The 27,860-nt window shown below is 36.5% G+C and overlaps 1 protein-coding gene across 1 annotated transcript; it reads right to left on the reverse strand.

The window, feature by feature from the left end:
• LOC145675025 (leukocyte surface antigen CD53-like) lies at positions 1-26,163 on the reverse strand. The gene is made up of 5 exons (XM_081745391.1): positions 26,074-26,163; positions 21,866-22,060; positions 14,336-14,500; positions 3,782-3,949; positions 1-234 (listed from the first exon to the last, which is right to left on the reverse strand). Exons 1-5 carry the CDS (start codon positions 26,131-26,133, stop codon positions 91-93), a joined length of 732 nt encoding a protein of 243 aa, XP_081601517.1. The 5' UTR covers positions 26,134-26,163; the 3' UTR covers positions 1-90.
• Positions 26,164-27,860: the final 1,697 nt, after the last annotated feature.

Below are 27,860 nucleotides of genomic sequence, written 5' to 3' on the forward strand. Positions count from 1 at the left end.
TGCACAATATATCAATTTTATTTATGTATGAATACATTTCAAAAGTCAGTTGTTATCACAAATGTTTACGTGAGTTACAAAGCAACATATCTACAAAACGTTAACAATCATTTCTCCTTCGTCTCCCGCGCCACTGTTAGAACTCCCAGTAGAGCTATCGATCGGTTGTCTCCGTAATTTGTGTTTCAAAATGAGTAGATTCCACAAAACACAGCCAAATATAATCATTACAATCTACAAGAAACAAATTGACATTTTGTTACTTCATGCAAACTTAACTTTGTAGTTTTCATTAGATATGATTATAGTTTCTTTTTTGTTTATTTCATTATACTTTTTACAGTGGGACATCGATAACTTCGAGTAAAGGGAATAGACAAAACTTCGAGTATCGACTTTTTCGAGTAATCAAGGTTCGAGTAATCGAGGTGGCCACAATAAAAATTCGAGATATGGAGATTCCGCGACTATAAAACCTCTATAATTCAAAGTTTTATTCATTCAAGCTCTATAACTCGAAGTTTTATTCATTCAACCTCTATAAATCGAAGTTTTATTTATTCAACCTCTATAACTCGAAGTTTTATTCATTCAACCTCTATAAATCGAAGTTTTATTTATTCAACCTCTATAACTCGAAGTTTTATTTATTCAACCTCTATAACTCGAAGTTTTATTCATTCAATCTCTAGTACTCGAAGTTGTGCAAGTTTCTAGAATTAAATAATATGACTAGTAAAAATAAACTGTCGGATGTTCCTTGTATTTGGTTTTTAATTGTCTGTCTAGGCACATTTTTTGTGTAGTTTGTTCGGGAATCACAACATTTAGCACTATTTGGTTGTTCTCCATTTGTATCATGATGATGATTCGGATTTCATGTGGTTTTGTTATGTTCAATTTTGTTTTTGTGTTCCTTCACCATTTCACTCCAGCTGCTGCATTGTTACGACATTGCACTAACAGGCTGCAATTCCACACACCTTGTATCACTACACCGATTTATCTTAAGGTATGACACTTCCTCATTTAGAATTGCAATGATTGTACGAAGGATTGCAATTTCTTCGTAAATCTTCATTATTTCCTGGGAAAAGTTTTTTTTTATGATTTGAGCGGTTTTTTTTTCGATCGTCATTTGTTTGAACTTCACTCACAATACTTTCAGTAGTTTTTTGGCTGTTGATAAGAATATAGTTACCTACGCTACTCATGTTATTTTCTTGACCACTAACCACATGCCTATACCATTGTCTAGTTCAATTATTACTTGTGCTCAGTTTTATCATCATTACATCTACCAGATAAATCTCCTCTTCTACTGTCGGACGCCATCTTGGCTCGTTATTTTCCCTAGATCAGGGAAATATCCCTCAAACTATGAAGATTGATTTTTATCGAAAAAGAGACTAGTGCATATCGTATTTCTGTCATCCTTCCTTCGTGGCACAAACAGGGAAACAGTAAAAACTCTCCAAATTGTCCTCTTTGCAGAGTTCAATTCATAGGCTTAGAGACCAAAGTAATTTAGGCGAAAATAGATTTCAGGTTTCGATTAAGAATAATTATTGAATTATTGCTAGTGTTTCAAAATATACAATCAGGTCATGATAAATTGACCTGGAAGTTACGTTATTTATATATATGATATAGATATATCTATCAGAACATTGGCTTGAGTTAAACGGACAAATTATTCGTGGCCATAGTTTAGTGTATAAATACTTATAAATAAAATTAAATGTGAGGTGTTTGCATATTAAGAAAAACACACTAAGAAACTCACGTCCCAAACTAATCCACAAAATAGAACGCGTTATTATAGTACTCGCGCAGAGTCGTGAAGCTTGACCTAGATCTACCGATTTCAGCACCCAATAGAACGCGAGGGTGTGTTTCGGTCGTCAACCCCTACCCATCAAATTTGGTCAGTGTCTTCTCTCGCGCAACACGGAAAACATCTCCCGAAAGTACAGTGTTGTCGGATTGGCGTCAAGTTCCGTTTTGTTAATTCTTTTTTGTTGCGTTATGTTTTCGTTGTTACTATTTGTGCTATTGTTACCATTTTAGAATAGTAGTTACAGTAGTTATTGTTGTGCAGTGTTGTTATTGGTAATTTTTAAATGCTTTTTTATATACTCGTTCACTATGTCTTCAAAGTTTGGCAACATTGTTCATGAATTTCAGCTGTTTGACGTACAACTATAATACTTATTAGTTAGCTGAAATCTTATGTAGAGCTGAAGATAGAGTTTCGGGAATGTAAAATTTCTTATGACAATTGACAATATTATTTGATAAACTATAAAGAGCCTCGAAATACTGGGAAACACAAATGAAACGGGCAATATGTAAGCTAAGCAGAATATAGTTTTGATATCATTGTATTAAGAGGGACTTGCCACCAATAGATCTTGCTTGATAATTAAGAATTACGATTCCCGGCGGGAGTTTATGTGGTTCGGATTCCACGTTAATCAGTAGGTTCCGTCTCATGTAGCCTTGCTGTTAAAAGAGACGTTAAACTCAAAATCAACTCAATATTAAGAATTACGCTGTTGCTTGGGACAGAAGTGAATCATTGAATTCACTCCATTTTTGCGCTTAACGCTATCCTTCCTAAATTTATTAAATTTTATGACACGTTCCTTGAGTACATGAATGCTTTCGTGGTATGCGCTTTCTTTAACCCCTTGAATCCCAGCCCTGTGGATAGAGTACAAACCCTCACGACCATGCTAAGCGGAGAGCATTAGGCACTGGCGTCTCTGGCATCAAGGGGGGCAAATTTAGGGGGGCATTAGAGAAAGTGATTTAAATGGTACTACCTAACCCAGCCTACACTACATGAAATATAGTATCAAATGTGTTCATTCCTTCCTTTCGTCGCCGTTTTCTTTCTTCGATTCCGTTTGTTACGTTTCTGCTTACCTCCACGGACCTCGTGAGAACTCTGAACTCTGTTATAATCGTTTCGCAGAATGAATATTGTATTCCAAATAAGTACAATTATTATCATTTATACGTTATTCTGTCGTTAGTAAATAAATTAAGTTAGAATAAAATATTGAATAGTTTCTATTTCAAAATATTGAGGGGACGCGTCCTCTCGTCCTCCCGCCAGAGACGCCCGTGGCATTAGGCAACAAACAGTGCAAACAAATCGTAAACCACATTGGTTGTTAATATCATAATTGTTTTAAAATTATTGCAATTAACATTTGGGTCTCCTGTAGTCGGTTAGAGTGTTTGTCTCACTGGAGCCTAATCTGATTTACTATAACCCTCTTATTTCTCCATATTCTATTGCTTTTGTGATACAAAGTTCACAAGTACAAAAGCGCACGTCTCATAATAGCAGGGATTCGTACTCTCAGCAATAGATAGGCATAATGATCGCACTTTGCTCATTGCTTGCGAAGGTCACGTATTCTAATGAAGTCACAGAGACACATGTAGATTTGAGTCCTTCCCGACCAGAGTCATTCGTACGTTTTTGCGGCCAAAAGCAAGAATATTTTCTCTTCTGCCGTTGGAACCAGCTATGTACGGGCCGTGCGTAGTGGTAGGGAAGAATTCAGGCTCGACTACGTATGGGCCGTACATAGTGGTATTCAAACGGTTAATGCTCCCAATGAACTCTAATAATTGATGTTAAAATCAGTGGATGGTAAGTTGAAATCTTTTAACATAAATGATAATAATTTTCGCTCGTTTCAACAGTAAACGCGTTACAATTATCGTTATTATTAGTTAAATTTCAATTTTAAGCTTATCTTACCTCAATTGGGAAACACGTTAGAACAAAATAGAACAGAGTATTTGCTTCATTGACAATTGATTCATGTAACAACTTTAGACAGCCAGTGGAAGTCCAGGCTTCAACACAGGGACTCAGACATGAACTTTCGACTTCACGAGTTCCATTATAAATGCCACAGCATTTACCCTGTAAAATCGAAAATCAATATAACGAATTGAATATTGAAAGAATGGATTGGCATGGATAGTTCGAACGTGTACTTCTGCTAACACTTCTGTAATAACTTGTTTGCGAGGGGTGTAAAAAAATTAGATTCATACTGAATTTATAGATCTTTTCGCACTGGGACCTCAGCCCGGGATCAGCAGGCTTTCGTGAGTGCTAAATCACCAGTGCTGATTCGAGCAAAATCAGACCAATGCATTTCGAACCGAACTGTGCTTGACCCAGATATATATGCGTTCTAATCCGTACCGTAAATATCACAGCAATTCTGTGTTGAATTTTATCTGTTTGTTGTTCAAGAACTGATTAGTTATTGCTGTAATGATTTGTTGTGGTGGGTGGCTTTCATTCATTATGCAGATAAACCGCATAGCGAAGTTGTTTGATTGCTAAATGACAAACATATAATGACACTTCAATAGTGTGATACAGTGTTACATTATACCTAAGTATAAGGTATCATGGTCCGTGATTTTTTGAACCACCTGTATATTTATTTTCATACTTAGTTTCAGAAAGACAATTGAAAATTATTTTAAATTATTATATTTTAGGGTTCAGTTTCAAATTGTGATATTTCGTCAAAATAATATAGTTGTAGTGTCCATAAAATTTACATATAACAATATTTTATTATTATTGAATATTTTGTCCTTATTATTAAGTTATGTGGGTTCAAAAGTGTATATTTTGTAGTTTTTTATAGCTTTTGTACTATTTTCAAGGGAATTTACATGTAGGGAATCTTCGCAAGGAAACTTAAAATTTAATTGTGTAATTTATTCAAAATTTCATTCTGAAATTCGGCCTTGATTTTTTTTTTTTTTTTTTTTTGCACATCCCTTTATTTAGGTAGAATTTATTTCTCATTGAAGCAAAGAAATCTGAGTTTGGTTTGAGGCTCATTCCAGATTTTATCATTGGTTCGGTTTCCTTTGATGTGTCGAGATTCAGGTATCATCATTTTGTTGCGTCATCAAAGAAAAAAAATAGCTCTCTTGTCCTTGGTATTCTGTCTTTACCAACAAGCGTGTTGGAGATCGGACGTACAATCTAGTTCTTCGTCCATAAATTGTGCAGAAAGTGGGAAAATTACCTCAGAGTTTCCTGAATTTAATGTGAACTGTGTTTTAGTGTTCGTCTAAATTGGACTAAGTAGTTGGATTTGGTGTTGAAACGCTCAATGGGCGGTGGAGTAGAATACCAAAGCAAATTTCCTTGGGGAAGCCGATTGGCGGAGAACAGCCAGGACTGTTTGGCCTACAAGTAGTCATAGTTGGGAATTATTTTGAAAGCACTACTTAAGATTTTCAGGAAGAAAATCGGTGCAAATTGCAAAGTAAATAAGAAAGCATATTTATTATGATTCAGTAAGACTGAAAAAAATGCAACAAAAATCTGTGGTTTAGTGTGCTTTTAACCTCAAAATTTTGTTTGGACTAGAGTGGTGGCTTGTATGTCCATAGGCCTAGTGTTCGTGTATGATATTATCATGCAATTCTAAAACGAAAATTCTGTTTCCGTAGAGACTGCGATCAAATCCATGTATCATGTGAACACAGGTCCTACGTGGATAAGCAGGGGAAAAGGGTTAGAGGTGCTGGCATGACACAAAAAGTTTGTAGTAATACGCCTGTGCCTAGAACTTGAAAGAACGTTTTGCTCAATGGTGAAAACAAGAAGGAACTCTTTGATCTACTTGCAACTAAATTCGTATCTCGAGTCGGGAAAGAAGTGGTGACTACAAAAGAAGCGATATTGTGCAATACACTATTATGTACTCATGAAGATCTTCAAAGTGGATACAAGAATTTTGCTTTATGCTAAGGAGACGTATCAAGCTGGACAAAAATCTATTATCATTCGGACAATGGACACTGATGGTATAGTGCTTTCTTTGTCTAAATTTAATCAATTACAAGCAGACTTCTTACGGATTCCATTTGGCGCTGGAAAGAATTCAGAGGACATCCCAATTGATCTACTATTTACCAAGCTTGGAGTCGAAAACTCTATTTCCCTTCTATTTCTTCATGCATTGTCGGCTTGCGACACAACTTGCTCGTTTACTGGTTATGGAAAAAAAAACGCTTGGGAAACACAGAAATTTCCCGAAAATCACACAGACATTCTAGATTTTGTCCTAGCAACATACAGAAATTGAGATGCTTATGGACGAAGTTGACAAATTTGTTGTTTTGATGTATGATTAATCACCATGTCATAGATGGCTGATGTGTGTAGGAAAGAACTCTCTACAAAGAAAGGACATGCCATGGAAAGAATATCACCAACAAATCAGCTTTATTTTAACATGTCTTGAGGAGTGCTTATCAAGCTGGCTATTGTTGGGGACAATGTTTGGTTAAACAATCTACCCTACCTGATCCAGGCCTTTGCGGTTGGCACAGAAATGAAACTGGGAGCCAACATGGACAATTCCTGAAGCAGCTCGTGGATGCAGGGAATTATTCAGTTATTCTTGCAAAACGTGCAACACTTCTCGTTGCATGTACCAAATGCAGTGTACAACGCTCACGAATACAGTGTACAATGCTTTGCAAATGTACTGAGAAAATGAAAGTTAACAATTCGAACTTCCTACTTGTGTTGACACTAGCGATTATGATTTTGACGAACTTGAGACTGACATTTAATGTGGTTTGTTACATTACATTAGTTTTACCTTTATTTTAAGAGCTGTTTAATCTCTAATACTTCTTCCCGTTTTGTTTCTAACGTGTCAGGACCAAAGGTGTTTGTTGTGTCAAAGTAAGAAAATGAACGATGAAGTCCAATAATGCAAAATTAAATGAAATAAACAAATTTAAATGTTATAAACAGGGACCGGATCTTGTTGACAAGTCAACTTTTTTCTGTTACGCATAGGACAAGGCAAGTTCAAATAAAAACGTTATCCGTCAACTCTAGGGTCTAAAAATATTTCTTTTTAGGTTCAACTTTTGGTCACTTTTTGCCATTTTGAAGTTTTTGCTCACTTTTTAATATTTTAAGGTAACTTTTAGGTCACTCGTGGTCTTTTTATTCTTTTTCTTCTACATAAGAAAATCTTAAAATGAACACTGTTTACGGATTTGAAAAACACGAAGGTAAATAATCTCTTTTCTTATTTCCTGATGATTGGGGTTGAAAAACTGCATTGGTTGACGAGAGGTGGGGGTTGGTAGGTGGCCAAAGCAGATGTGATCACATAAATGATTAAAAGACGTATAGATTTTAAACGGGGCTTTTATTTATTGTTCTCGTGTATACAGTCTACACTTGCGAACTTTTATTCTTTAAGTGTGCTTCCTAGTTTCAACTCACAAGTGAATTGACTCTTTCAGTACGTACAATGCCGAGGCCTAAACCATCTAAAGCTTCTTATGTAAAACAGATTGTTTCTAAATTTGGTGAGGATTTTTTTAGTACTGACGGTTCAATATTGTTTTGCAAGGTATGTGAAGTAAAAGTGACAGCAGAGAAAATATACATTTTGCAAAAGCATATCAGCCGCAAGAAACATTTACGCGCAGTAGAAAACAAATATACAAAGAAGTGCTCACAGTTGTTACTTGTGGAGAATGCTTCGAATAGTAAAGGCAAATCCTCAGAGTTTTCAAAAGAGTTGTGTGAAATTTTCGTGTCTTCAAACATTCCTCTTTGGAAACTCAACAATGTGAAGTTGATGGGTTTCCTGGAATGTCATACAGGTCGTTCCATTCCAGACGAATCTACTCTTAGGAAAAATTACATGCCAAAGTGTTACGAGGACACAATAAGAAAAATAAGAGAGGAACTTCGGAATCAGAAAACTTTTGTTTCTATAGACGAGACTAGTGATGTGGAGGGACGGTATACAGCCAATGTTATTGTTGGATCAGTGAGTCGTCAAACCTAGCAAAATAATTTTGCTAAGTAGTGAAGTGTTGAAATCTGTCAACTATTTTACAATATGTAGATTTTTCTATAAATCTATGTCCCTACTTTGGCCTAAAGGTGTCCAACATGACCATGTTCTTCTTTCTGCAACAGATGCTGCTCCGTATATAATTAAGACTGGTAATTCAATAAAATCGTCTTATCCAAAAATGATCCATGTAACGTGCTTAGCTCATGGTTTACACCGAGTGGCAGAAGAAGTACGGGCATATTTTCCTAAAATCGATTCCTTGGTTTCGAATGTCAAAAAAGATTTCTCCATTTCACAGAAGACCCCATCCCGCAGAAGGGCATTCAAATCTGCCGCTCCAAACATTCCTTTGCCACCACAACCTGTTGTTACCAAATGGGGAACGTGGATCGACGCTTGTGTGTATTACTGCGATAATTTTGACGTAGTACAATGTGTCGTTAACTCATTTGAATTACAAGATGCAAAGGCCCAGGATTTGTTTTCCGACAGTGAAGTAGAGTGTCAATTGGCATATATAAAATCGAATTTCGGTTTTCTGCTTACATCTATCATGCGTCTTTAGGAAAAAGGTGCTTCTCTTGCTGGAATCCTTACTTGTAGTTCAAGAAACAAAAGCGGCGTTGAAAAAGTGTCAGGTGATGTTGGCAACAGTGTTCTGTGTAAATTGAAACATGTTTGGAAAGATACAATGGATACAATACTTTGTGTGCAATTTGAAGTGTACTGCAAGGTGAAGTGTTATCCTCCGAAGTTGAAGATTTAAGCCCCAATGACATAGTTCATTTCAAGTATGCGCCTATAGCTTCTGTTGACGTTGAAATGAGCTTTTCCAAATATAAAAGTGTGTTAGAGAACAACAGGCGCTCATTCACTCAAGAGAACTTGCGCATGTTTACAATTATCTACTGCAATGCTGAATAAGGTATGAGCTAAATTTTGTGACGATTACAAAGTAAGTTCCAGAGTTAGTTTGTTGTGTCACAGCTTACAAAATGTTTATATGTTGCTTAACTGGATACAGCCCTATATATCTGTAATGCAAAGAAATGCTTAAGTATTTACTAAATTGTGCAAAGTTTAATTTTAATATTATTGCTTTTTTTTAATACCAAAGACACAAATGTTCAATGGACTGCAACTAACTGAAACAAAATTTTTGAAAATGAGTGAGAAATGGTAATTAAAATCCAATAGATATTCAGAAAATGCCAATGTTTTACTAAATAAGCGTTTCAAAAAACTCAAGTTTTAAGGTCAGTTTTTGTGAATTTTAGGGTCATTTTAGAGGAATTTTAGTGTCATTTAGAAAATTTTAGGTCAAAAAGACCCGGGCCCTGGTTATAAATAATTTCTCTTTATATCTCAATTTTTCAAAATAAAGGGTGTCAAAAAAACACCCTAATGTATAATTAAAAGGATGGAGAAATAATTTTTCGCAACGTTACTATGTATAGTATCGGAATGATATTTGGCAGAAATATTATCAATACTCCAACGTATTTTTCAGGGTACATTAAGGTCATATGCTTTCACCCGGGATTATTTTACGAGCAGAAAACCTATCTTCAAAAAGGTTTTCAGATATATTTCCCGATTTCCCACAAATTTCCCTTTTCCTGTACCTCACAACGGCATGGATAATATTACAATTGAGAAATTGTATCATTTTAAAGAAAATGAAGTAGCCATGAAATTCGTTGTAATATTAATTTATCCAGAAATTTTTGATCACAATTTTCCCTGTTAGTGTAAATTTCCTACTTACAAGCAGGATTAGGTAATAATTTTTCTCATGCCATTATATAGGATATTATAATGTTATTTGGCAAAGAGATACCATAACTCCTTTGTATTATTTCAGGGTATATTATGTTCGCGTACTCTCCCCTGGGGCGGGTCTAGGGGGGCTCAAACTTCCAAAAACGAAAATTCTTAAAGAAAAATTCCCGATTTCCTCCACATTTCCCTTTTCTTGTACATCATACGCACATGTGCCATGTTGCATTTAAAATCCTGTTTTATTCTCAAGAGAATGACGTATCAACCATGAAATTCGGATGAATAGTAGTAGCTACTTAAAATGAATATTATGAAAAATAGCCCTATTTTTCAAGATGGCGGCCATTTTCCAATATGGCGGCCAAAAACTTTGGGCCCTACTTCTAGATTTCTTCTGCCGGGTGTAAACAAGTATTCCTGAAAGTTTCGCCTTTTTCCCCAGAAGTGCACAATTTTTATGTTAACGTCCCTACTATCTGGTTGTGACAGTTATTGTGCTGCCAATATGTCTTGAGCCGTGGCAAAAATGCGAACTAAAGCTCATACCGTCGCACACCTACGCGTTGAGCCAATAAGGTTTCAGCTGTTGCTAAGCGAGAGAATCTCAGCGAAAGGGAGTGAATTCCTTCAGCCGATAGCAGCGCCTGGAACAGAAGACTAGGTGTCAAGTCAATGTTGTATATTTATACTTATGTGTATGCAAGTTTGATATTTTAAAGAGCATAATAAAGCATAATGTTTCAAAATAAAGCATAAAGTATAATGCATGATTCCTTTATTTGAGAACTGTGTTCTCAATTACTTTCTACAAAAGAAAAGTTTATTTAAAATGGCTTATTGAAAAGAATACTTCAAAGATAGTAACCACCTGACAGTTGCTTTCATACTTGAATTTATGAAGTATAATATATATAAAGTATATGTAATTTAGAAAGTATAATGCTTACATACTAGAGTCCACACTACATTTTTCTTCTGAAAGCAACAGCTGAATAAGACGGTAATTTTGAGAGAAGGTTATTCTGGTAGTATTCTCAAAAAGTTGCCATAATCTTATTTAAGTATTTTCTGAAGTATACAGGGTTTGTCCGGAAAGTAATAGGACTGAGTCGATTTAAAAAAAAAAAATTATTGAGCCAATCGTTACAATTCTTTAAAAACTTTCAAAATAGGCTCCTTCTGCGTCGATGCAGCACTGCCAGCGCGATTTCCAAGCATTGAAGGCGTCACGGAAGTCATTCTCCAGAATAGCCTTGAGAGCCGCGGTGCAAGCTGCTTGGATCCCCTCTGTCGTCTCAAAATACTTGCCTTTCATCGGGCGTTTCAGGCGAGGAAACAAAAAGAAGTCCGGGGGGGAGCACATCTGGGCTGTAGGGCGGCTGCGGAAGCGTTGGGATGCCGGCCTTGGTCAGGTAGCTGTTCACAAGAAAGGCGGTGTGAGCCGGGGCGTTGTCGTGGTGCAGCTTCCAGTCGGCTCCGATGTTTGGTCAGACTCGATTGACCCTTCGTTTGAGTCTCTTGAGCACTTCCACGTAAAACTTGGCGTTGACGGTTTGTCCAGGAGGAACAAATTCATGGTAGACGATGCCTTTGATGTCAAAAAAGACAATGAGCATCGTTTTCACTTTGGATTTGCTCATTCTTCCCTTTTTTGGGCGAGAAGACGCCGGCGTGTGCCACTCGGAAGATTGCCTCTTTGTCTCGGCATCAGACTCAAAGATCCATGATTCGTCACCTGTGATTACGTTATTCAAAAATTGGGGTCACTTTCACACATGTTCAAATTTTCTTGGCACAATTCCACTCGCCGCAAATTCTGGTCGTCAGTGAGCACTTTTGGGACAATCTTCGCGCACAGCTTGCGCATGTTCAAATGCTCCGTCACAATTTCATGAACCACAGTTTTTGGTAAATTTAACATCTGGGCAATTAAACGAATACTTAGTCGACGGTCTGAGTTCAAAACTTCGCGCACACGAGTCACATTGTCGGTGTTTGTCGAAGTCGAAGGTCTTCCAGCACGGTCTTCATCGGCGACCTCTTCCCGGCCCTCCGAAAAGGCCTTGTGCCACCGAAACACACCATTTCTTGCTAAAGCATCATCTGGGTAAGCCTGCTTGATCATATCAAACGTCTCTGTCGCAGATTTACCGAGTTTAACACAGAATTTAATCGCGTACCTCTGCTCTAACGAACGCTGCATTTTGGGCTTGCACCACTCACAGAAACACGTCGCGCGAAAAAGCCTGTCCTGACTCTCCGTGTGCTCGGAGACAACTGACCAGCCGCTTGTTCGTTAGCTAGGAACGCCCTCTACCGGATCCAGTCGGTGCGCGCACGCTCCGAAATACAGTCATGGCGGAATAAAATCAGTCCTATTACTTCCCGGACAAACCCTGTAAGGGTCTAAGTGTTACCCGCATTATAAAAATTTGCCAAAGCTCAAGCAAGAAATATATAAGATCGGCCATGTAAGGATTGCTTCTCAATTGAATGCGTTACTGTACTTCTGCGACTTTACGTTAGGTAATGTTACATTAGTTTGCATTAGAAAGGATTACTTATGATACCAGTAATGTCTTTGGGCCTTTTAATTTAAAAAAATGCTATAGTGAAGTCATAACATTTCTTCAAACATACTTGCACTTGGCAATGCTCTGGTCTCGGTTAATTTTTTGTTACATATCGATGTTGTACTGAGGAATATGGTTAAGAAAATTCGGTAACCAATAGGATGCTTTATTCTATTAAGAGGGATGGAGTTCTAGGAATTCCTAGAATCTCCAATATTGTATCTCTAGCAATGCTAAAAATGGGCCATAGATGGCAGAATAATTCTGACTCTATTCTTAGATCTTTATTTCATTCAAATCGAATGGATGTTTTCCTACAGAGGAGAGCCTCCAGTTTCCAAATTAAATGGCCGGGTAATATAAAGAAAATAAACCTAACGAAAGTTTAATTGAAGAAGAAAGAATTTGATGGTAGGGGAAAAAAATAGATTTTCAGGGTAAGGGAATCGATCCATTTGGAGATGACAAAATTTCTAACCAGAGCTTATTTGATAATAGGCTAATGTCGGAGTCCAGGTTCATCGATTTCCTTAAGTTAGCATTAGGACAAATATGTTTGGTACAAAAGTTGCTATAGCTCAAGCAAAACCAAATAAAAATGGGATGTGCTGTCGCTGCAATATTAAAAATGAGACTCTTGCTCATGTATTATGCGAGTATATAGGCAACAAACAATAAATCATAATAAATTAGTATAAATTATTAAGAATGAATTACTATCAAATCAGTACAATTTTTTTCTTGAATCTATAATTTCTTGCGACAGTGAAAATCTTAAACCAGACTTAGTTGCAACAAATGACGACGACACAAAGATAATTGAAGTTACAGTACGATTCGTACAAAATGTGTTTGAGAATATTGCATTTAGGGAAAAGGTGAATTAATATAATAGGATTAGAGAAAAAGTAAAGACAAAATTAAAAGTGAAGAAAATTAAACCATCTTTGTGTTGTTATGGAAATACAAAGTTCAAGAAACAGTAGGGGGAAAGTAGAAACAGAATTTCACAAATTAAGTCAAGGTTTCATAGATAATTGTGGATTAAATTGGCCAAGGTTTTAATACCATGAAATCTACCATAATTTCCCGAACATACTGACTGTACCATTTTTCGAAAATACAAGTATGGTTTCCTCTCAAATTCACCACGCAGCTTTTTCTAATATATAATATGTGCAGTGGCGTATTTAGGGGGGCCTTCCGGGCTTAAGCCCCCCCCCGAAATCTTACTTACTATAGTAAAGTATATGAAATATCTTGCAGAATTTTCACATTTTCAGGCAAAGCCCCTCCTGAAAGTTATCAAAGCCCCTCCCGAAACAAAATCGTAAATATTCCACTGAATATTTGTGTCTGTGTGTAACAAGGGCTGGAGCGTATACCCACCTAAGAAGTTAGCATTACATCACTGATTACAAGTGAATTACTGTAAATGATTTGCAAATTTCTGACAAAAGTGTCATTTTACTCATTCCCCAGTAAATAATTCCTGGTGGAGGAATTTTCTTTCGAAATTATTAAATGGAAGAATTCTTCCCAATCTCCGTCTCTCTAAAATTTCTCATCCTGGTACTATGTCATATTTACAGTGGTGGCTCTTGAGGATGGCAATCGTTTAAAATTTAAATTCTATTCCTACAGCTAAAAAGAAAAAAAGCTTCATACTTTTTCAGAAAACCGTACACAACCATTAGCTTATTACGTGATTTGAATCTTTTGTTTCCGGTTTTGAGAACATATCTGTTCTTCTAGATTCGTTACCGGTATCGAGTCACGTCACTCACGTGATTACTTACTGTTGATGATATGGTTAGGTTAGGTGAGTAACTAGTTCCTAGTGATATTTAATGAATTGTTCCAAGGAACTGGTTCCCTATGAATCGTTTCATTGAATGAAGTGACAAAAGTACAAACTTATCATTTTTAGAACAAACGTATTATTTTGTTCACTGACTAGTTTAAATCACATTTAAGTCTATTAAAAGCAAAGTTTGTACAATATGAAATAATTCAAGAATGTTCATTGGATGCCTAAAAGTAGGCAATAGTCTCCTAAATCATAATAACGTATCTTACCCATTGCTCGAGATAAGTCCAATACTGAACTGAAGACTCGTTACAGTCGTTTAACTTTACATATAACACTGAAGCAAGATGTTTTTCCGATATTTTTTCCAGATCAACTAAAGTGCGAATTAATGCGATTCCCAACGATGCGCATATAAAGCAGATTAACACAAACTGGGGAAGAAAAAGAAGAAAACATCTTAATATCATAAATAATGACAATATTTAAGGTGTGACATAATATAGTTTCCGAAATTTCTGTAGCGTAACACTATGGTGGTGGATCACACAGATATTTGCCTTTCGGTTTGTTATGGGTGTGGGACATTTTTGAACATGTGCTCGACTGGGTCGCGAACTGGCAGTGACGGTAAATTCCCACGGCGTGCGGGTATTTTGTAACAAAAATCTTAAAGCCGGATACAGGCCCGTATCCAGAGGGGGTCTAAATTTTTGCTGACCCCCCTAAAATTTTCACGGTAGGCTTGCAAATGAACTATATGGTGATGAATTATAATAAGGTTAGATCGGGCCCCCCTAACTTCAGCTGGGCCCCACCTACATTTTTGGGCTGGCTATGGGCCTGGCCGGATAAGAGGATGAAAAGTGCCCTTACACGGATTGCTGTTATATTTATACCAAAGGTACCTCATTCGAAAGATAACTTTGAGGAGAAAATCAACTTCAGATTCCATAGAATTTCAAAGTTAAAATTCGAAAATCAATAATTCTTCATATTTCGGAATAGAAGATGGTCATTCAAACATACAGCGAAAAAAATTGAATTCAAATCTTTTTGGCGCGCTTTTCGCTAGAAATTTGAAGGGGAAAATACATTTTCTTGTTTCCTGTTTGCTGTTTCCTGTTTCTTGTTACTTGTAAGGTCCTTCGAGCAAAGTGTATTCGTATATTGTGTGAATATTGCTCGAAGGACTTTACAAGTAATAAGAAACAATGTATTTCGCCCTTCAAATTTCTAGCGAAAAGCGCGTCGAATATATTCGAATTCGATTTTTTTTTTTTTTTTTTTTTTTTTTGCTTTATGTCTGAGTGATCAGCTTTTACTGTATTTACCAGCATAGAAGCATCACCAATCCAACTAAAATATATTTTGACCATGGTTTGATGCTTGGTGTAAAATGAGAAGAAAAAACAGTGAGGACACTGTACTTTCGCCTGCAAGATACGCCCCTCTAACCACCAATTAGATTTTTCTTTCGTTTTAACAGGAATAACTAGAGGTGACATGTATATACCACTTGGTCTGTATTTCGTCAGTTTTTTTAAATTAATGTTGAAACCGGAAGTGCTTATATATCTCCTGAGATGCTTAATTGATTGCAGAAAACTGCTTCTCTCTATCCGTTTCCGTTTTTAGACTATAGCGATCACTGTTAAAACCGAAAGTGCTTGATTTTGTGCCATTTTCTGTTTTAATAGAGAGATTAGATTGAAGATAGAATAGATATATATTTTTGCAACGCTTAATTGGTTGTAAAATACCGTTTGTCTTCGTGTATTGTTTTTTTATTATATGCCAATTAACACTAAAACCGGAAGTGGTCTATTTCTACTGCTTCCGGTTTGAACATCGGCTTTACCATTGAACTCAATTTCTAATGTCTTCCGGACAGACATAGGCGGAGCTAGGAATTGTTTGCTGGGGGCATTGGGGGACAGACCTTTTGGTCGGTCTCGGAGGTCTTGGTAGGTGGCCATCTTATAGGTGGCATTTTTATTTTTTGTCGAAAATTTGGGGGGCAAATGCCCCCATGCCCCCCATAACTCCGCCCATGCGGACAGACAAGGTAAATATATAAAGGAGGCTTTATAAATGAATTTCCTTAAGTCATCATCATCATTATCATTGTAGGTATTCTGCCATTATTGACAGGTCACTTACTGCATCTGAGAAGCTTCCATTCTCCACGGTCTTCCGCTAACCTCTTCGTCCTCAAGTGCGATTTCTCTGCTTTGATCCTTCATTCTCCTCCGCCCTCTCCCTCTTTTCTGCCACAATACCATTTAGCACATCCCTCATGATACAGTTCCTTCATAGAAAATGACCCAATCAGTTTCTCTTCCTCTTCTTAATAATATCTAAAATTCTTCCTTTTCCCCCACCATTTCTAACAACCTCTCATTCGTTTTCCGCTCGACTCAATTCTTCACCACACTCATAGTTCGAAAGCTTCCAATTGTTTTGCAGTACTTTTGCGTAATGTCCATGTTTCTGACCCATATAGCACAATACTCCACACGAAGCATTTTATGAGTCTTTTTCTCAACTCTTTGTTCAAGGTCCCACAAAATAGCATTTTCTTCCTCTTAAAGGCTTTTTTCGCCACTTCTATACTTGCTTTTATTTCACGTTCACACTTCATAACATGACTAATAAGAATACCTAAGTATCAAAAACTAATCATCAGTTCTTTCACCCCTCCTATTTCTATATGTGATACCGACCACTTCATTCCAATCACCATGGCTTTGGTGCTTCTAACATTTATTTTCCTCCCATATTCTTCACAGTCCTTCCTCAAGTTTTCTAACATCTTATTGATTTTCTCTTCAGATTCTGCAACAAGCGTCATATCATCTGCAAACGTTATACATCTAACTTCCTTTAAAAATGAATTTTTTATAATAGTAAAATTGAAATAAAGGTTCTTATTGGTTGTTAGAGTTGACCACAAAAATTATTCCTATTACTTTGACTGTTCTTACTTTTTAATTGGGTTAAGACCGCATTTGTAGAATTTACTGAAATTAGAAATTTAAAAAAATGTACCTAGATATAACCGTAAAAATGAAAGAAAGAATTTTATTACTTGTTGGAAATGTAGAATGTTCCTTTCGTTTTCACAGTTCTTAATTTTTAAAATAGGAGGTCTCAACTCTACAGAATGACCCATAATTATATATATATATGATGTTTCAAAGAGTAGCAACATAATTTGAACATAAACACATTACTTTCCTACCTTTCCTTACAAGATTTTTATCTCTGTTCTTCATGGTATGGTCCACCAATATACCATCCAAATCAATACATGCCTGGAGACGAAGAGCCAACGTTGTAGCAAGTAGCTTGACAGACCCGGACTTTTATCCTGTGGAACTCTTCTGTGATAGCTTGCAGGAAGTTCGGCCAAATTGCATGTAATATTGATACACTTTATCCTCTTAACAAAAAAAAAAAAAAAAAAAAAAACCTGCAAACTGAACTGCTATCCTCGGTCTCACCTCCGCTTAATTGTTTGTTGCAGAATACAAACGCAGACATCCTTGAGTTGAGTTGATTTTGAGTTTAACGTCCCTTTTCAGCAGCGAGGCTATATGAGACGTGGACCTACTGATTAACGTGGAATCCGAACCACATGAGCTCCACCGGGAATCGAACCCAGGTCTCCTGCGCCAAAGACGCGTACGCTAACCGCTTAGCCACGGAGGAGCTCTAAACGCAGACATCCTGTCTAGCATGCACATAGCATAACAGTTCTAAGTCCAGTGACCGTTATCCCCACTTTCAGGCTACACAGTGTTGCCATATCAGAACTTTTTGTTTAGAATTACAATACTACAGTCACTCAAACATCATATATATAACTATGGGACACCATGTAGAAATGAACAATGAAAGAAACTTTGAACTGTAAAAATGAAACAAAAAATCGTATTGGTTTTTAGAAGTGATTTCATCTCATTTCCCAGTATTTCTAATTTTTTTCTTTTCATTCTATCTTCCTGAAGAAGATAGTCATATCTTGCCGAAACAGTAACTCATGCTATTAATAGTGCTGGGTAAATTCCCGGGAATATTCCTGGGAAGATTCCCAAAATGGGAATTTTTCCGGGAATTTATGTACAATCGCAAAGAAAATTGCATTCGATTACTATATTATGATTTCAAAGTTAAATTCATTTTTATTACAGTATATTATTACAGTTGTCTCCAGAGGATTCTTTAAAATGTATATTATTTTATTTATTTATTTATTTATTTAATTTTCCGCCGTAAGAACTTAGCGTTCATGGCTTCGTCAAGAGATACAGTTACTATTACAATTAATAATAATAATAATTACACGAGAAACGCTACAAAATACAATATATATAATAATAATACAAAATATATATGTAACAATAAAACTTAAACTAAAAGTGTATTTTTAGAGAAAATATAAATTGTACCTTATTTTATATATTTCAAAATTCAAATAAATTTTAATATTTACATTACAAAGAAAGATCACACTGAAGATATTCATCTAAACCGTAGAAAAGATGTTTAAGTAACAGTAACTTGAGGTGCCTTTTAAACTGCAAGTTTGGCATTCGTTTGACACGATCTGGTAATTTATTATAAAGTTTTATTCCTATGTGGTGTAACGAATTTTGAGTTCTTGTCAGACGGAAATTTTCTGAACGGTACTATGTTACTTTATTAATATTTTATTATATTTAGAGAGTACGCATAAATGTATATTTACTTACAATATGTTCTATACAAGTAAATATGTGGAAAAAATCGTATAGTAAGTCCACATATTTTTAAACCGCTAACAGTTTAAATTATGAAATGAAATTTTTGAAAAATGAAATGAAATCTTTGAGTTTTACGTCCCACGGTTATGCCGGTTAGGCTAAAGGAGACGGTGAAGATGAGAAATGAATGAAATGGTGGAATGAAGAAAGTGGGAGGAAACGGGAGAACCCCGAGAAAACCCACGCACACGGTGTTTGTCCACCACAAAGTTCACTTGGCGGGGCCTGGGATCGAACCCGGGAACCCAAGCACCAGAGGTGAACGCTCTACCACTGAACCACCGTGGCCCCAAATGAAATCTTTGAGTTTTACGTCCCACGGTTATGCCGGTTTAGGCTAAAGGAGACGGTGATTATGAGAAATGAATGAAATAGTGAATGAAGAAAGTGGGAGGAAACGGGAGAACCCCGAGAAAACCCACGCACACGGTGTTTGTCCACCACAAAGTTCACTTGGTGGGAGCAGGGTTTGAACCCGGAACCCCATGCACCAGAGGTAAACGCTCTACCACTGAGCCACCGCGGTCCCCAGTTTAAATTATAAGTAAGTGGATTTTCTAAACTTCACTCTACTACTGATATTATAAACATATTAAATTTTTAAATGTTATAATCAAATTAGATTGGGTAACTACCAGAAGATACATGTCTCACCAATTTATCAACATTTGCGCATACATTTATGTTCACAAAATTTGCAAGATACTGACTTATCTTTTTCATTTAGCACGTAACATTGCCACACACGACCTCATGCGTTAATTCGAAGTTTCATGCGTTAATTTACATGTAAGAAAGGTCCGAGTATCTCTTCAAAAATTCGAGTCAGAGACAGGAGACAGGCCGACGTCTATTACTAACGATGGTTTGGGGTGTATTAATTAGACCTCATCTCTACTTCTACATAATTTCTACATTACTTTACAAACTGGTTCCTTTTCATAATTTGTAAATTAATACTTTGCTACTTTTTAGTGCAAATGGAAATGGAACTAATAAATCATATGATTAGTTATAGCTACAAAGTACAGTCAACGACTTTATTTTTTTTAACCTCCAAATTATTTAAAGCCCAGAAGTAAATCATAATGAATGAAAATAAAGTAATTAGTCATGCGGTTCTTATAATTTGGGAGATAAAATAAAGTAATGGAAATAAATTCCTTGCCGGGAATTTATATGCCAGGGGGAAAAACCGGGAATATTCCCATTTTTTATTTTTCTTCCCACCGGGAATATTCCCACTGCCCATCACTGGCTATTAATATATGTTTGGTCTGTTCAGATTTTATTTCTATTTTTTTAATCATTATTTTCTTTTATTTGCATTATATGTTTCAATTTAAGGCACCGAGACTAAGAGAGGCGATGATAATGCAACAAATTATAAAAGTGGAATATTGAAAGTAGGAGGAAGTGGAAAACTCCCGAGAAAACCTACGTGCATGGTGTTTGTCCACCATAAAGCACGCTTGGTGGAGTTTGGATCGAACCAGGGAGCTCATGCACTAGATATGTGCATTCTACTTCTCAACCACTACAGCCTTATTGTTTGTTTAGTTGATACGTTAAAATATAGAATTTTCAATAAATATATGCCTTTTAAATATGAGCCTTAATATTGGACTAAGGAAGAACTTGCTCAATTGTTACTTATGGAATACTAGCAGCGTTCACCCCGCTTCGCTGCGGTCACCCCGGAACGCAATAAACTTTGTTACTTAGATAATTTTTACTTTTTCGCTTTCAAGTGATATGATAAAAACCATAGAAGATTGCAGTAAATGTTAACATTATATCGCCTGTCATTTATGTTAACCCGCCCCGCTTCGCTGCGGTCACCCCCGAACGCAATAAACTTTGTTACTTAGATAATTTTTACTTTTTCGCTTTCAAGTGATATGATAAAAACCATTATAACGCCTGTCATTTATGTTAACCCGCCGAGTGACACGGTCATGCGGGTTGCATATACATACGTTTATTTTTATACCTATGATGAACTAACAAAGGATTTGTACGTAATGGACACCTGAATGGTCAATTATCTCAAGACACTGGTAATTGAAAATTAAAGTGATATGATAAAAACCATCTAGGGTCCAAATCCTAATAACCCCCCAAAAATAAAAGAAATTGGTTCAGCCGTATTAGCGTGATGAGCGGACAAAGGATTTGTACGTTCTCTTTTATATATATAGATTGGAATGTATGGGACATTACGGAAGTTAGAGAAGAAATGTTTAGAAAGCTTCAAAATGTGACATTAAGAGAAAGTAACAAACGACGACGTTTTAAAAGGGATAGGAGAGAAGAGGATGCTTTTAACCAGCATCCATTGTGGGAAGACCAATTGGATTGGACACATCTTGCGGGGAAATTGTCTTTTTCATACCGCCATAGAAGGAAAGATGGAAGGAAACCGAGGAATAGGAAGAACACAACTAATCGTTGATTTGAAGAATATTAAAAAAAAATATATATATATATTGAAAGTTAAAAGACATTGGCAAACATGGCAAACATATTATAATTGGCAAATATTGGCAAACAAGGAAGAAATATTTCCACACCCAAACTTAATAAAAGAAAAAAGAAACTTGTTAGTTCCAGGACCTGCAAAAAGGCGGAATACTTAATAATAATTATAATATTAATTTAAATATTATGTTACTATTCAGAGCTACAAAATTCCCGTACGCCATGGCAACTGGAAATATGAGGATTGTGCCTAGGCTAATTTAAGATAAAGCACATACACCGATGCATCAAATTGGATGTGTATTATTGTAGCCCCTATGTCAGATTTTTTTCGAACACTACTATTAATGATGTCTGTAGCTCAACAGATGAACAGATTATGATAATTTTACAAAATGTTTCCATATTGAAAAAATTGTGTTATTTCCTTCTATTATTTTGTACTGAATCTCTATCAAATACAAAAATAACTCCGTTTTCATTCTTAGGTTCAGTAGTTAAAGAACTTACCAACAGCATCAAACATTTGCGTTCTGCTAAAGCACCCCAACATCCAGAAAATGCTGACACCGCCAGAAACGCCCCAATAGTAGTAAAGAGGGCAGATAAGTTTAATGTTCCCAGTTCGCAATACAGATCATTATTGTGTTGTAAATCAGCTAACTTTAAGTAAATACCAGCTCCAAGGTTCAGAAGTCCAATGCCCTGCAAGACAGAATGCATAGAAATTTAGAATATAGCAGAAGCAATGACACATAAACAGCTCTTTCTAAATTATAGATATCAAATACTATTGGTCAGGGCCGCATTTCCACTTAGGCACGCTAAGCATGTGCCTAGGGCGCAAAAGATTTTGGGCGTACAAAATTGGAGGACGAACAAAGAAGAAAAATTAAAATACGCGGATGCAGAAAACGTTATTTCCGTTCCGGGTGAGCTATCTTGTTACAAACAAACTAGATCTCTGCGGCTGATGTAAATGTGATACGTATAATTTTACTTTTGTTAATTGAAAATAGATTCCATAGGTGACGGATGATGGAAAGACTCTCCGAAGAGCAAAAACAAATAAAAGAAAAAGAGTAAGAGAGTTAAGGGAAAATCCCTCCCGAAACAAAACTGGCAAGGTAATGGTTCTGGAAGGAGAGGGGTGTTCTGGAAATACTGGGAGACGTAACAATTTCAAGTGCCTAGGGCGCCGGGGAGGTTAACAACTGCCCTGCTATTGATATTACTTTGAGATTACAGCAGTAATGGCTCAAGTTCGTAACATTTCAGTAAAGATTCACAGACAGAAATTTTTTTGACGAAACGCTTTTAGTCAGATGATATGGCACTCAGATGTTGAGATTTTTGTAGCCAACTTCATACAGATGGTTTAATAACACTGCTTGGTGATGGATATTTCGGTTACTGCCGATGTCATGACCGCTTACATGCTATTCTTGCTCGACTTTTGCCATAATTGGTCACCCCTGCGAGGAACATTTTGGACATTGAAATTTCCAAAACGAAAGCGACTGACGAGGAAAGGACGCAATATCACTCAGAGATATTTTCTCCAAGTTTGATGTAGGAGTAGGTAATAGAAAAGAACGTGTGAAAGCATTCGTTCCGCAGACGTTCGAAATCAGAAATAATAGGCCCTACAGTTCTGAAGAAGTATGCTCTGTCAATCAGATATTGATGGGACTGAACCTTTTCTCGCTGTGAAATAAAGTAGAATGAAAACAGAAAACATGAGCTGAACAGAAAATGCGCCAATGTCCGACCTCAGTCCCACCAGGCGAATGCTGGGATATTGAATCACCAACTGTCCTTGCCATTACCCACCTTATCTCTATAAAAAGGAATTGAAATAAATTTTTAAAAACGCAATCTCATCTGTTTCAGAGTGAACGTGTGTTTGTGTGTGTGTTTTTTTAGTATATTTATTTTTTGAATACAGTTACTGGTACAATGTGTAATTGTTATATTTTTAATGCTTCCGTTAACAACTACTTCGTTGTCAAAAAAAGAAGAAAAAAGGAAAAAACAGTATATAACTCACTGTACACTATACTGATTAACTACGGTATTTTCTAATCTTGTTGAGACCAATTTGAAAGATAACTTTACGAACATGGCATATGTGTAGACCTTGAAGAAGTTCTGTCTCATGTGTGGTAGGCAACAAAAGTGAAACGCTCATGTTCAGTTTGTGTTCCCACTATTAAAGTGCAGTGTTTGTGAAATATGCGTAAGTTATATTTGAAGTCTTGAACGCAGTTCTTTCTGTCCAATATATTTGCTGCTTTGAATTTGCTAGTGGTGAGTAGACCAAATTCAAATATTTCCTTTATCCAATGCGTTACCATAGTTGTGTTAATAAACAGTCTTGTATGTATTCAAACGGTTATTTTGTTATGGCCGTTCACAGTCGTTTCCATTTTAAACATCACTAATCCCGAAATATATATTTAAATTCGCCTCAAAAACACACAATACTTTAATTTTGGCCACGTCGTAGATACCAAACACCCGTAAAAATGAAATCAGTTAATAATGGTGGGTTCACACTTTTAATACTTGCGCTCTGACAGCATCTTATAGTGTAAAGAAATACAACAATTTCATTTCGACCCCATTCTTAGAAAACTTTTGGCGACGCCCATGATTAATTTCTGTATATATTTTCTTTATTTTTTAATATAATTTCATTAAGGTAATTAGTGATGCACACCCAATTGGTAAAGGCAAAAGCAGGGCAGTTTATAGATTTAGTATCCCGGCATTCGCCTGGTGGGACTGAGGGCGGACACTGGCGCATTTTCTGTTCAGCTCATGTTTTCTGTTTTCATTCTACTTTATTTCACAGCGAGAAAAGGTTCAGTCCCATCAATATCTGATTGACAGACCATACTTCTTCAGAACTGTAGGGCCTATTATTTCTGATTCTGAACCAGGGGCGGATCCAGGGCGCCCCGATCGCCCCCCCCCCCAGAAGAGGAAAATTTCTTATTTTATATATATAAGTAAAGCACATCCCAAAGTTTGGAGCCCTTAAAAGTAGCAGTATGACAACCTACCGCTCCCCCTGAGAAGTCGGTCCTGGATCCGCCCCTGTTCCGAACGTCTGCGGAACGAATGCTTTCACATGTTCTTTTCTATTTCCATTACCTACTCCTACATCAAATTTGGAGGAAATATCTCTGAGTGACATCGTTCCCCTGTAAGCCATCTTTCTGCTGTTTCCTTTGACGGTTTATGTTTGGATGAAGGTAAGTGCTAATTGAAAATGCCAAACCTAACCTAATATTAACAGAAATTAGCGCGATTGTTACACTTAAAAAAAAAAAAAAAAAAAAAAAATTGGCCTGTCAACTAAACAGTGACCGGAAAAAGTTATAAAACGTAGCCCAGTTTTGCCGAAAGTTCACTGATTTTCATGCTGCAATACTTTACGTCTGATTCTTACAATTCCAACAACACTTTTTGCACATCTCTACGTTCAAGTGAGTACGCCTGACCTGCTACAACTCATATACCCTGAGATTTGGAATATTAACGCCATCTCGTGCGCAAAAGGATCAATACTTTTTAAACTATTGGGTTAATTCTAATTGCGGGGGGCCAAAAGTAGGTTAAAAAAATACAGGAGAAATGAGTTGTTTGTAGTGAAACGTACAGCTCACAGATGATGAGAAGAACCCTAAAACAGGGATAGCGGGGAAAGGTCAATGACACGGTCAAGTCCATTTTCGGTTTTTGAGGTGTGGTCAATACTTAGATGTCGTCTACTACTCCAGGTAGTTATCTGTGTTCTATTCCGTGGTGTCATTTGAAACCCCCGTGCGAAAAGTGGGTGAGCCCATACCTACGTCACACTACTTCTGCTAGGGTTCTTCTCGTCATCTGTGAGCTGTAATTAATGTGGGAGTAATATGTGAAGTAAATGGAATAGAAATGCAGTGTGTGCAATGGAGAAACAACAGTGAAACAAAATAATATACTGAGTGCTCATCTTTTTGAAAGCCATTGCCAATCTATACAAACCACGAAAATTAAGTAGAACGTAATGTAACCTAACCTAACCAAAATTAGGCTATAGCTAGTTATGAAAAAGTGTGAATTTTTAGGAAAAAAAAATTCTGGCCCCTGTAATTAGAATTGTCAGGTAGTCCTACTTGATACCAAAACAATGCAGGGGATAGTTTTGGAATTGGGGGACCAAAATCAGGTAAAATCACCATGTTTACAGAAGAAATGAGTTGATGTTACGTAAGGGCAATTACTAAGTACTAACATCACATAATCTAACACCTACCGTATCCTAATCTAATCTAGCCTACCCTAAACCACCAAAAAAAGAAAGTATAGGAAGAAAGTACAAATTTTAAAAAAAAATTCGGCCCAACAAATCCAAAATTCCTAATGTAACGTAAACTGACCTAACCTGATCTAAACCATAAAAAAAGTACAGAAAATACAGCAAGAAAGCACTAAATTTAAGCAAAATATTCTACCCCCCCCCCCCCCTTCATCGACCAAAACCCAAAAATATGCCAGTACAGTTTCTGTTTAATGAATTCTGTGCAAAAAGATGCATTGGAAAGCTAATGAAAGTTTCATACTATGAGTCTCCGACTATAGGACGAAAAATGAAATAATTTCGGAATTAATTATTAGTGATTGCAAGTAAGTTTACCAAAATGTAAAAAAGTAGCGAAAGTACTCACAATAAATATAAGGCTAATGAGAAATATGCAACAACGAAGATAACGTAATGCGGTCCACATGCTCTCCCAAGATGCTCCACTTCTACTACACCTATCGATAGATGTTAAAAATTGAAGAGTGCAGACTTAAGTCTGTTTCACCCACATCCTTAGTATGAAAAGCTATGTAAAATTATGATTGTTATGGGGCGTTTACACTTAGTCGATTTGCGTTCGATTCAGTTGAATTGACGTCACTTTCAACTTAATCGACCGTGTAAACAGGACTTCAACTTAATCGCTTGTTGATCGAAAGCGACTAATCGACTAGCAACTGAATTGAAAGACGTTCTATTTTCTTCTGCTATAACCCCGCAAATTGTACCAATTACTTTTTGCTTGGACATCTTTAAAATTGCTAGTCGATTTCGAATCGACCAGAGGAGAGCGAGTCGACAAGGAGCATTTAATTTCGGTTGAAACAATTGAACACATCCATCGATCTCATTCGGTCTAGTTGCTTCGATTTAGTCGCAAATGCATCGAGTCGATTTAGCCGTGCGACTAAATCGACCAAGTGTAAACGCCCCATTAGTTGAAAGGTGTGCTATTAGGCCTTTTCCTGTGAAATTGAAAAAGTGAATTTGAATTACAGTTCAGTTTGGTAATAAAATCTGATATTATAATTATCAGAATATAGGTCTCTGTAAAGTGTAATTAGGCAATTAGATAGATAGATAGATAGATAGATGTGTGTGTGTGTGTGTGTGTTAAAGTATAATAATCAATATTAGATTCCAGATAAGAATGCTATGCTTCTTCAGAGTGCAAGACCATTATCTTGAAAAAAGATAATGATGTACTGCAAAATGTCTATTGTCAAAAGTTGTTTAATTGAGAATGGACCGTAGCCAAGCTTTAATGTAAAACTTTCATAACTATTGTCCTATGTTTAGACCAGAGAGAACAGTGAAAGAGAAGATGATTCAAAGTGCCTACCTGTTCATTACAACAACATAAGGGTGAAGTAGTTCTGCGAATTTTGTACAGGAGGTAAGATGTGATTGCTGTGTTGAACCCAAGTCTATAATATAGGATAATTTTGGATCTACACCAAGAGCGCAGGGCATTCCAGGTGGTAGAACGAGCGGGATTAATTTCCCAATAATAAGTTCCAGGACCTGTTCGGTTTTTGTTTTTCCATATGACAGATTGCTCAGAAATCATCTGATCAATGTAATATTTAAAATTTACTGGTAGAGGGGGAAGTTTTATATTGGCGAGAAGTCCTGTGTCTCTTGCTGTTTTAGATAGGTTATCAGCGATTTTGTTTGATTTTATATTGATATGGCTGAGGGCGTGAATGAAATCTGTTGTGTGACCCATGGCGAGTAATTTGCGATAAAGAGATTTGATGCTAAGTAAGGTTCAAGTATTTTTGATATTCCAATGAATAGAAGAAAGTGCATTCAAGACACTATAGGAACCCGTACATATACATGCGTGCTGGATATTGTGACGTTGTATTAATAATAATGCATGCCGAATACCGAAGGCTTCGACCTCAAAGATAGTTGTAAAAACTGGAAGTTTCAATTGTTGAATAATTTTGAGTTGTGGAATAAAAACTGCAATACCAACTGCCAGGTTTATGTTCGACCTTTGATGCATCAGTGTAGAGAAAGATAATGTTTGAGGGAAAACGATCAATAAAACTATACCAAATATTTTTATTTAAATTTTGTGAGAGTTTTTTTTTTAAGTATCAACATAAGGCGGAAGAATGGATTTGATAGTACAAGATGCTC

Source organism: Thermobia domestica, chromosome 18, assembly GCF_964235325.1.
Source record: "Thermobia domestica chromosome 18, izTheDome1.hap1.1, whole genome shotgun sequence".
In the NCBI taxonomy this organism is placed as follows: Eukaryota; Metazoa; Arthropoda; class Insecta; order Zygentoma; family Lepismatidae; genus Thermobia; species Thermobia domestica.